The sequence below is a fragment of the Lampetra planeri genome, chromosome 14 (genome assembly GCF_965212315.1).
Source record: "Lampetra planeri chromosome 14, kcLamPlan1.2.h2, whole genome shotgun sequence".
Classification (NCBI taxonomy): Eukaryota; Metazoa; Chordata; class Hyperoartia; order Petromyzontiformes; family Petromyzontidae; genus Lampetra; species Lampetra planeri.
Genome location: NC_136120.1, coordinates 2292456 through 2304822, shown reverse-complemented (window position 1 = coordinate 2304822; position 12367 = coordinate 2292456). Strand labels below are relative to the sequence as shown.

The following is a 12367-nucleotide window of genomic DNA, read 5'->3' as shown; positions in this document are numbered from 1 at the left end:
GAGCTGGTGGGTATTTTGCCTACTCTTCCACGCTGGCCGGATTTCCTGGAAGATTTGGGAGTACTTACACTTTACATCAACACACGCACCCTTATACTGCTGAGTGGACAAGAGGATGGGATGATTTAAGAAATGTCCACCAATGTATCAACTGCCGTGCTGGGCTATGAATCTGCACCCCATTGATTGCAAGTCGAGTGAGCGAACCAACAAGAGACCACAGCCAACGTCCCTTGCACGTGTCGACAAGTGCGTCGTGGCGGGCATTGATGGGCACCAGAAGGAGTTAAGCTTTCGCAGTGAGTTCAAGAGCCAGGCAGCCGGTACAGGGTCAAATGATAAAGAAAGCAGTGCCATGTCAATAGAGCACGGTCAGCCAGCCGCACAGGAAAGGACACACATTTGTGTGCTCTGCAGTGGACGTTACAGGAATACATTTTGCCATCACTCAAAGGCAGGGGGTGTTCGAGAACCTTGCCAGACTGTTTAACTGCCTTTGCCCGGAGATCGGATTTATGGCCTCTGGTTTGCAAGTTGTGGGCATAACTCGGCACAACAGTCGAATATTACTGCAGTATTACAGTACCATTGGTGTACGTCGTCCCTACTTTATACGGTGTCGATGTACGTTTAGGCATTTGCTCAAGGGGCGGCGATGCACAGGACACCGTCTCTTGGCGTTGTGCCCTTAATACAGGGCAGCAGCAGAAGCCATTCGTTTCATGTCATTGCCAAAGCTGCCTGGATGTTGATATGGGATAGGCACAGGTCCTTGTTTTATGTTGACTGCGTGCACGTCTGTAAAGTACAGCTGAGCACTTTGTTAATGCTCCCACATGCCACCAGATGATGGAAATTACTGTTTTCGCTCATTTTAAATTGAATTAACTACCGAGTGAATCGCAATGCAAACATACATATTCATGTGGTGCAATGTCCTTAGAATTGAATACATTAGTGTCTCGTGTGTGCGTGTGACGGCATTAGGTATGGATCATGCGACTTGCACCTGCAATTGTGATGCCTCTGTGCCTGGCAGAGTGTGAGGGATGGGCTGCTGCTGCTGTGTGTGGTGGTGTCTGTGAGTCTCATTATGAACGCAAATGTCCACAGGATTGACTACATTAGTGTCTCCTTCTCTATCTCGTCACATGGATGGCGCGAGTCGTCCTTGTCACGGTGATGGTGTCCGTAATGGATGGTGTGCTGCTGCGTATGATGGAATCTGCGAAGCTAATTAAGAAGAAGTATCGATACAATTGGCAATGATATATCTTGCCTGTGTGGTGGCATTATCTATGGATTGGATGACTTCACCCTGTAAAGGTGATGGCGCCTGTAGCAATGTAATGGATGGTGCGTTGCTGCGTGTGGCAGTCTGTCCTTTTGCATTTGTGAGACGCTGCTGCTGCTGTTGTTGTGGCATATGAAGGTCGTATCCTAAGAGGGTCACGGCTGGATGACACGACGGAGATGATGCTGCAAGAGGACATGGGAAGAGCGGACGATGGAATCGGTAAAGGAATGGGCTGGTGAACATTTGGATTGAACTCTCCAGGTTGAGACGAACGTTCTCGAAAACGCGTCCAGTGGGACTTTGAGCGATCCATTGAGCTGGCGAGCAACGTGGATCGCTAACGTCGCAGGAGATGGCGACGGACTGGGGAGGCCCTCATCCAGCAGTGGATATATCGCGCCTGCTGATGATTGTAGCGGCCTCTAGCGGCTGTAAGGGCCACATTGGTCAGCATCATCAGCCATGGTCCACAGAACCACTGCGTGCCACGAATAAAACAAAAACATTTATTATTTTAAACCATATTGGATGCGTGTATTGTTGAGTTTATGAATCAATATTAATCCGGTTATCGGTTTACCTCAAGTAACCCCCTCTCACATTCTCCCTCCTCCACATTTCTCCCTCCTCCACATTCCCCCCTCCACCCCCACCTCCACCCCCACCTTCACCCCCTCCACCCCCACCTCCACCCCCACCTTCACCCCCTCCACCCCCACCTCCATCCCCGCTTTTCCCCCTCCACCCCCTCCTTCACCCCCTCCACCCCCACCATCTCCCCCTCCACCCCCTCCACCCCCACCTTCACCCCCTCCACCCCCACATTCCCCCCCTCCACCCCCACCATCTCCACCCCTCCACCCCCACCATCTCCACCCCCACCTTCACCCCCTCCACGCCCACCTTCCCCCCCTCCACCTCCACCTTCACCCCTTCCACCTCCACCCCCTCCACCCCCACCATCCCCCCCTCCACCCCCTCCACCCCCACCTTCACCCCCTCCACCCCCACATTCCCCCCCTCCACCCCCACCATCTCCACCCCTCCACCCCCACCATCTCCACCCCCACCTTCACCCCCTCCACGCCCACCTTCCCCCCCTCCACCTCCACCTTCACCCCTTCCACCTCCACCCCCTCCACCCCCACCATCCCCCCCTCCACCCCCACCATCCCCCCCTCCACCTTCACCCCTTCCACCTCCACCCCCTCCACCCCCACCATCCCCCCCTCCACCCCGGCCTTCCCCCCCACCTCCACCCCCTCCACCCCCACCATCACTCCCTACACCCCCACCTCCCCCCTCCCCTCACCCCCCCCCCCCCACGTTAACCCCTCCCCTCCTGCCCCCTGAACACCCAACCAATGAGAAGGCGCGTTGGACGTCGCGTGACCAAAAAGGACATTTGCTGTGGCGTCGTTGCTATAAACTCCCGCGTTGCGAAATTGGTAAATATTTTGCTTGTAAAGTATATACATACACACCCTTACCAGAATCGTCGCAATTATGAAATCACCCGCGTTTTTCAGGTGTTTTATTTTAAATCTTCGCGGCCGCACACTGTGTTGGGAGAGGGGTGGGGGGGTGTTGAGTCGTCGTGCGGTCTGGACCAGAGAGGGCTTTCAGGCCACGGCCTCGGAATTTTAAATGATCCAGCCACCCTTATTATCTATCCCTCGTTATCGCTGTCGCCAAGCACTATAGCGTTGCTAACGCGCTCCGTAAGCGGAATGAGCCCGGTGTAAGAACGTTTAAATATACTACAAAATTAATATTTGTTGGTAAAAAAATCAACTTTTCGAGGTTGGCGTTTGAGAAGGCCCCCATTTTCTAGGCTTCATGGGTTTTTGAGCCATTTTTGTTAATCTACAATTTTGAATTACACGTCTACTCCAGTTTTTTTACCGCAACTATACAAGGCTTTTCCCACCGTGAAGCGAACAAATCCCATCGTGTGCTCGGCGAACAAATCCAGTGCTCCATCCAGCAGTGGAATCGCCGTGGTCGATGACAAATGGTTCGCTGTACAAGAGGTTCATTAACGTGGCCATAGAATACAATGAAGACGTCCTTTTTAGTGAAATAAAATGTCATCTTACCAAATATTCTAAACGTTTAGAAAAATTTTTTTTAAAAATACTAAAAAAAAACGCTTTAATGAAATGTACTGTCCGAGCTGCCCCTCCCCTGCCCCCATCGCCCCTGGGCGTGGCTCCCCGAGGCTTGCCGTGACGTCAGGGGCCACGTGGTGATTTACAGGCAATGTTGAGTTGAGCGTGGACAATTAGAGCCGTTTAATAGATTGTTTTAAAATATATTTGTTTTTAATGATAGAATATAGTATTGTCATCAGCATAGCATACCTATACCAAGTTTGCAGTCGATACGACATTGGGAAGACGGTTGAAATTGAGTTACAAGATTTGAGGATACGACGACAAATAAAAGCGTGTAAAATGTAAAAAATATATATTTTAATTTTTAATGATAAAATATAGTCTTGTCATCAGTATGACATACGTATACCAAGTTTGCAGTCGATATCACATTGGGAAGTGTGTAAAAATTGAGTTACAATATTTTTCTCTTTTTCATCTTCTTGTTTTTTTCGGTAAAGTCACATAGAAGGGAAGTAATAAAATAATAAAAATAAAACATAATAAAATAATTCTCACGACGTTTCGGCCACAACGCAAGCAGCCATCCTCAGGTCAAAACCAGGTCTGTCGAGGCGACAGCGTCTGAATATTTTTTTAAGGATACGACAACAGACGGAGTGAGTTAAATAATAAAAGCGTGTAATCACAATCGGCCAGGGTTATCGATGATGATTTGTTATTGAATAAACACTTTACATGCTGGTTTTTAAAATTATACAAAATTAAGTACATTTTAAACAATACATATGTTTGGTTTCATATACTGTACAGTACTGTCCCTGTGACTACATCGCCCGGAATTACCCAGCTCGTAGAAGCCACGCAGGTTGAACGTGGATCGTGATTTGTTGAAAAACAGGAGCTACAGGCTGCTGCGAGGCTGCGTTGTGGGAAGCCCCAGAGGACATTGATGAACAATCTTGTTACTGTGTTATGCTGTGCTGAACTTCTACCCACACTGACCGGCGTGGTGAAGTATGCCGTTTTACACCTGATGAGGGGGGCTTGTGTTGCCTCCGAAACGTCGTGATTTATCTTCTTGGTTCTTATTTTATTATTTCCCTTCTACGTGACTTTACCGAAAGAACCAAGAAGATGAATCCCTGCAGTCACGAAAGCTTTAAATTGTGATTTAATTTAGTTGTTTTCATTTATTTTATTGTTTCACCTACGTGACTTTACCGAAAGAACCAAAGAGTATGAATCCTTGCAGTCACGAAAGCTTCAAATCCAGAATATGGTCACATAAACCCATGCGGCGTGGGTAGGCCCTCATGCCGCAGCAGTGAATCCACAAAAGGGCTTCGCGTATATTACATTACTAATTATAATGTATCAGTCTACAGCGGTGTGTTTTTAAATAAAAGACTATTCGTAATTCGTGTTTATCAGGCGACGCTTGCTGGCCATTCTGCCAATGTGAAAAGTGATTCAAGCCTCGCAACAATAGATTACACTTGGCTTATTATGCTTGGATAAATAAGATTCAGTTTAACACGTCGGCTGTGGCGACCAATATAAAGGTCATTGGGTTTGATCGCGTAAGTATAAATGCGTCGAAACCCTCCACCACCCGACACAGCCAATTAGTAAGGGATTTGTCATGTAAACAAAACGTCAAATAGTTACTACTTAAGCCCACCGGTGTGTTGGAGAGTAAATCCACAACATTTACAATTCGAGAAAATGTCCCCTAACCAATATTTTAGTTTGCATTTTAGGAGCGGAGTGCTTGTTGTGGCATTCAAAATTTCTGGCATTTATGTAAACTGCAGACTACATAAAAATACCACCTGTGCATTTTGGTGATATGATGTCCACAGATGTTCATCTGGACAATATGTGAAAAATAGCTTTATAGCTCATCCGATTCCTCCAGTATGAAATATTCGGATGTCCACCCAATACTTATGGTTGTGTACGCAGGTCTACTGTGATCCATTCATGTTTGTACTTTAAAACGCCTGTGGTGTTTGAAGGTTATTGTATTATTAGTACTGCAGTTGAATTTCACGTGTTGCACGCCATGTCCACCTTCTTAGTGTTCTCCATACTGCAGTTTTTTAGGGGATTATATTCACGTATTCATTGTGTACATCTCTTTTAATGTTATCGTTGCACCTGTATGTACATCCTTACTAACAGACATATACTGTAATGATATCTAATACATTAATATGTATTTCCCCCCAGCTATTTTTAGACTAAGAATATTGCATATTTTAAATCGGTGTTAAAAGCAGCAGTATTTGCCAGATTAATTGTTTATTGAGATTCTAAAGCACAAATACCTAATCTGTTTATATATAAGAATATTTTATTGCAACTTCGATAGTTTGCAGAATAATATGTATTATTGTTCAAGGTGTTGCATTACAATGCAGATTTTGGTGTACTCACACTTGCATTAATACATCTGCAAGATGCATGGGTGTGGCATTAACATTTGCATTCGTAATAGTATCTGCACAGTTGTTTTCCCGAACATGGGGTGAAACAAACTCTTAAAAGTATAGAATAAGGTGGCACGAAATCGAATCAGTTTTACGAATACACAAAGGGCAATATCTGATCAACTGCCTCTGCAGAAAAAAGGAAAAAAAGCTCAAGACAGCAAATGCTACGTGTAGGACCATACCATTATATTCAGGGGGAGTCGCACAACATCAATACAATACACTTATTTTATAAATGAAAGCCGGCACAAATTGTAACACGTGTATACAAATTGTAAGCTAAATAGCTTATAATGAATAGTGGTGGAAGATGTTGATTTGGTATTTTTGTAATGACCTTGTGATGGTTTGCTTCTGATGGTTTCTCCCCCACTGCAGTGTATCAGCCCAGTGGTGCTGAGTCAGTGTCTGAATAAAGACAGGCATTCCTTACTGCAGTGTTGAGAACTCTCAGCCTTCATCCCACCGTTATCCGCCATGGCTACCATTTCCAAGACCGCAGGTAAGATTCAACAGAGATAGGAGCGGCTCCTTAGCATTGTGTTGTCTCCAACCAAGCTGCTATTCTACATCATATCACGAGATTACATCGGGCTTTTGTTGAAAACCTTTACATTTTTAGATGGTTTTAAAAATGATGGTACCTTAATTGTTAACAAAATACAGTCGGGATAATATTAAGCGCGTGAGGAAAAAAAACGAATAGCGTACCGGGGATATGGGGTGTTTTGTCGGAATGAAATGCCTGATGCGTGCGCTGCAGTCAGCACCATGGACAGCAGCTTCCTCTCATTGGGGCTGCTGCCACACCCTGAGCAGAGAGCGATGCCAAGCGCAGTCGCATGTGTGAAAGCGATTGCAATTCATACCGAATTGTGTAACCCTTGAAACTAGAAAACCCCCCGTTATGCTTTTAGATGCATAAATTGTATAATTGTGAGTGTTAAACTACGTTGCAAGAGATGTAATCGTCGGTACGGTGTAATTGCTATGTATCGGTTCTTTTAATGGTGCAGGAGCTCGGCTTCGTAAAACGGTTTTGGTACCTTATTGAAAATGTTTCGCGATTAAAATGTATTTGCTCGGGTGAATCGGGGGTATAAACAACGCATTGTCTGATTATGCTGTTTAATTGCCACCGCAATGGCACGAGAGCGGCCACATGCGTTACACACGCGACATTTCCCATATATACTGTATAGATTAATGGTTAATACTCTTCCATGCTGCTGCCTTAAATGGTAACTGATCGACAATTTTACCTACGCAATGCTTTTTTATGTGTATAGATACAGTCGATGTATATTTGTAGTGATTGTTTACCAAATGTGTCTAAAATATCCAAAGAGATTTATAGAATATTATTTTTCTGAGGAAATATATAATTGACTTTGAATGTAATAGATTTAAAAAAATGACCGATTTCGCGAGGCTGTGGTATTATTAGCCTCGATAGTGTGTGCAGTATCATTTCTAAGGTGTTAAAATGCAGTTCATGGTAACGATTGTCATGATTGAATTCGTAAAAGCTGTCGTGATTTCATTGTCACATGCTGGGCGTGGTCTCCCATTGCAGGTCTCTTACAAATCTGGGCCCCCCCCCTACAACCTTCCCTTATCTATTCCTACTGCACATCTACAGAGTCGATAGTGTATATTGTGTACTTGCTTGTGATATCCTTAACACCTCCGTCTCTTGCTTCCTCTTCGTCTAGCTTACAAGGACAAAATGAAGGAACTTTCCATGCTTTCGGTTCTGTGTTCTTGTTTTTACTCTGAACCTCGCCCGGGGTCTGTATATAAATATGGTGGTCAGTAACAATTCCAAACTTCATACATTCTTGTGTGCATGCTGTTTGCATGTTTCTGCGAGTAATGTGTTGTCCTTTTCATATTTTATAAACACATCTCCAAGAGATTGCTCTGAGTATATGTTTGGAGATATCATTGCATGTGGCCTTTGGCGCATACAGCGAGTTTTAGTTGATTTGCTGTTCTAAAAATGGCTTAATATGTTAAACAGCTGTAATCATTTTTTGGCTGAAGATTTGGTATTTCATAATACAGTACTGCACCACCCTAGATGAAATACATTAGTCCCATTGAAGGGTAAATTGATTTGGAAGGATGCTGCTTGACATGTTTTATTGGTGAGGTCCCTGTAATGCCATAACTGACCCCTATCTGCTTCTGTGAACCAAAATTATTTCCACGAAATCTATAGGACCGGAGACATTTTTGTTTTCTGGCGATTTACACGAGACCTGTACAGTCAACATGAGCCTGCATGAGTCTGCACGTACTGTAATTGAAATGTGCACGATTGCATTTACTCCCAAATACCAACAGCAGAGATTGGTTTTAAATGCGTACAGCGATAAAGCTGCTTAACATTCAGCTGAGGCTGTTTATTGCTGACATGGATATGCTGCATATCACAACATCAATGCTAGATCTACAAACATAGGATAAATATGAGCAGATGTAATTATTGCCATAACCACCCCAAAACATATTTAGTCGAATTGCAGTCATGGATTGAATTACAAGTGCAGCTAATGTAAGTTTCATGCATACTCTTCGTATTGTAATGCATGGATTAACTTATTGTTCATTTGACAATCGACTGTGAGTCCTTTTTGATTTTGAAATCGTGTTTCTGTTCCGTTTCTGAATGTTGAATATGCTTATTTTCGTGGCTGTATAAAAGAAAATCATCATTTTTACATGTACATTCACTATATTCCAGCAAATTGGATGTGCGTATTCATGCTAACATTTAACTTCAACTGCCTGCAGACATGGAGGTGAAGGAGCTGAGCAAGAGAGCTTCGGGCCATGCTTTTGAAGTCATCCTGAAACCTCCGTCCGCTAGCAATGCGGAAATCCCACTGTCTCCGCCAAGAAAGAAGGATCTTTCTCTGGAGGAGATCCTCAAGAAGTTGGAGGCTGCTGAAGAGAGAAGGAAGGTAAGGCCTCACGAACAAATTAGATATGACGGGAACGAAGGACATGTTTTTAACCTTTGGAGGGGTTGGAAACATTCCCAAGTTGCCCTTTAACCCGGTGGCACATGAGACTAGCAGAGAACATTCACATAAACAGTAAATATTCTTGGTTCTTTCGGTAACGTCACGTAGAAGGGAAATAATAAAAATAAAACCATAAAATTCTCACGACGTTTCTACGTGACGTTACCGAAAGAACCAAGAATATGAATCCCTGCAGTCACGAAAGCTTTACATCCAAAAATAAACAGTGAATGCAGTGTGGTTCCTAGGGTTTCAACCGAACCGTAGACGATGCATACTTTGTGGTGGAATATCATGATTACAAGACCGTTGGATGTTACAGTAAATACCCGATATGGAAGTGAACTATAATTTTGTAAACCCATGACAGCTCAGATTTGTTTTTTGATCTCTTAATTTGATTCATCTCACATCCATCAGATATTTTGAGTTTTGGTTGTCCAAGCTCTCGCTGAGCTTTGTTTTTGTAAGATTTTTTGACGTTCAAGAAAAAATATGATCATAGAAGGATTAATACTTGGTTGATATGCAGTAATGGTATATATTGACAGGGCAGTCTTGATATGAACAAAAAATCTATGCTACAATGGCCGTGGATCCGAGCAATATCTTAAAATGCATTTGACTAGTAGTACAGCAACAATATAACCCCCCGTCACAGAACTCTAGACCCATTAAAGCACTGGGCACGCTCGGAATGCCGACGACACCGGAGATCGATCAATGGGCACAAACAATTTGTGTGCGCAGTCGCAGGAGGCCCAGGTGCTGAAGCAGCTGGCCGAGAAGCGCGAGCACGAGCGGGAGGTGCAGCAGAAGGTGATGGAGGAGAACAACAACTTCAGCAAGATGGCCGAGGAGAAGCTGTCCCAGAAGATGGAGGTGACCAAGGAGAAACGGGAAGCCCAAATAGCCGCACTCATGCAGCGGCTGAAGGAGAAGGTGAATGCACCACCACAGCCCTGGGCAGCCCGGCCACGTCCATCACCATCGCAGTGCTCCATTGCAACCCAATATAGATCTCTGTTCTTCCAGTTGCTGTGACCGGTAGCCCCTCAATGTCGTTGATAGCATTTGCCAAAAATGTCAGCTGGCTTTGGGGTAATTTTTATTTGCAAAAATGGGCTTTGACTTATTTATGTTGGTTGGTGCAAGCTTGGAATGATAGATTCAGAGCAGAGATTTGTTAAAATCGCACCCGTCACAGAGCTGGGACTGTCCAGGCAACAAGACTCAGGTGGGGTGCAGTTTTTATTAATAATAGAATGATATACATTCCTTCGTCAGTCCACTGCTGTGTAAAGGCCTATCCTTGCTGTGTTAGACATTGAGGTTGTTCGACCATACTTCACCACCCTGGTCAATGCAGGTTAGTGAAGGGGGGGGGTGCACTCAGTACCAGTTTGGATATCACTCACCACTGATGGTCGCTGTGGAGTGGAAACAAACCCAAGCTAGCCCGGTTCATAGTGCAGTGTTTTAACCATCACTTTTTCAATGTAGCCAACTGAAATGACACATCTTTGCCTGAAAATGTGTTTCTGGTTGTGTGATGTGCAGGAGAAGCATGCTGCGGAGGTTCGCAAAAACAAGGAGCTGAAGGATGAGCTGGAGGGATAAAGAGCAAGTCCATCTGTATTCTGTGCTGAATGGATCTGGATACAGTGACATACACGCTTCTTTAATGTGAACAGCATTTTATCATTGGGCTTTTGGGTGGTTTCCATGAAAGGTTTGTGAATTTTGAGTTACATGTTAAAATTGCCAAACATCTGCATATATTGTTGCCTCACTGAATAGGGTTTGACAATAAACTTGAAAAAAATAGTAATGTTATTGCCTGCTATTTGAGCCTGTTGTTAATGTACAAGTAAAAGTTATGTATTTCCTCACTTGTGTTGGTATTTGTTATTTGTACTATTTTGTTTGGTTTTATGTAGTTGTTTATTTTGCTACAATCTCCAGATAATAACCACATTCCTGATCAGAAGCTTACCTGTCTGCCAAAATAACAGGGTGGTGCAATACAGCTCAAAATAGTTCTATAGCTTACATTGTAATAATTTGGTGGTAGTGTAGCTGGTTGGCAAGGCCACAATTAGCATTGAATGGGTAATGCACATTACAACACTTGTAATGTTCTAAGCGCCGTAAGGTTAACGGAGAATTAACTACAAAACAACACTTTTTTGGTGAACCAAGTAATATTGTTTTGAGCTGTAGGTAACCTTAACTGGTGTCACCTGAAGTTACTTGCATGTTGCAGAAAGGATACATACTTTTGAGAGCAGTATTTTTTGCGCTGCACAGTTGGTTCCAAAGCTATGTGAAACTAAATGTGAAATCGAGCATTGTACACAAATTTGTGTACAGGTTCCAATTGTTACTATATTGGCTTAATTGTTAAGGCACTTACATGTAATTTAACTGGTTGTGCAGTATAAAATATGTTTTGCTACAAGTAATAATAGCTTAACCTAGAAGTGCACAGTTGTGGCTTTCTGAATGTTAGAATGGCATATGTAAATGTCCTTGTATGTTGCCTTCTATGCAGTACATTTAAGTACTAGTTGTTGCCATAAAGGCCACATTCGCCATCATTCATTTGTTTAAATAAAGTTTTGAACTTGATTTCTCTTGTCTGAGTTTTCTTTTCACTTGTACAATTGATTTGTTTTTTTCGTTGTAAGATTTTATGACCTAAACTGCACCTACCGCTCAATGTAATAGTCAAGTGTTTGCAAATTATTGGCAATCTAACAGGTTATGTTATATTTGTATATACACCATGCACTGTGATAATGGTTTTTCAGTAATTATTTCCTAGATGTAATAATAGCATTACATTCTTGTTATCAGACAGAAGGCGTGAGCACTAATTCGCAAAATGTCGCTCTGCGTTGAGCTGGGGAGAATATTGGCATAGATTGCATTGCTCATTGCTCCCACTGGTGACCAACGTGTATTGCAAACATTTTAATGAACAACAGAGGTGCAATAAAGCACTTCCGTTGCGAGAGCGGTTCAACACTGCCGCAAATTTCTGTCAGGTTTGACTCTCCCGAAGGCAATGCGTGGCAATAAAGTGGTGATCACGTAATGGCATTCCCCCCCACCCGCGTTATGAATTGAGAACATTGCTGTTCGTTAGCTGTCAGCTCTGTGCTGCACTGCAGTGCTTGCTGTTTTTGCCTCGACTGACCTTTTTTTTTCGACAGCAGTGATTGTGCAAAGCTCGCGATCAAGGATGTATCCATCTGTTGCAATGGAGGTCACCATATGCCACATACGCTAAAGCAAAAATGTCACCTGCACATTGTATTTGTCTCACCTCGTAGCTGTTTGTAGGATGATTTATTGAAGGCCTGGAAAATGCTATTAAGCATAAAAAAAAAGTTTGTTATTTTTAACAAAAATATTTTA

The 12367-nt window shown here is 43.4% G+C and overlaps 1 protein-coding gene across 3 annotated transcripts; it reads left to right on the top strand.

Annotated features, from left to right (window-relative positions):
- The first annotated feature begins 2644 nt into the window (after window positions 1–2644).
- Window positions 2645–11575, top strand: LOC144722293 (stathmin-2-like). Of its 3 annotated transcripts, XM_078600409.1 has the most exons (6): window positions 2645–2745; window positions 6291–6414; window positions 7628–7723; window positions 8712–8881; window positions 9695–9886; window positions 10505–11575. In XM_078600409.1, exons 2-6 carry the CDS (start codon window positions 6390–6392, stop codon window positions 10562–10564), a joined length of 543 nt encoding a protein of 180 aa, XP_078456535.1. In that variant the 5' UTR covers window positions 2645–2745; window positions 6291–6389; the 3' UTR covers window positions 10565–11575. The 3 variants fall into 3 exon arrangements, with proteins under 3 accessions (XP_078456535.1, XP_078456536.1, XP_078456537.1); XM_078600410.1 differs by lacking the exon at window positions 7628–7723; XM_078600411.1 differs by lacking the exons at window positions 2645–2745; window positions 7628–7723 and adding an exon at window positions 4297–4431.
- Window positions 11576–12367: the final 792 nt, after the last annotated feature.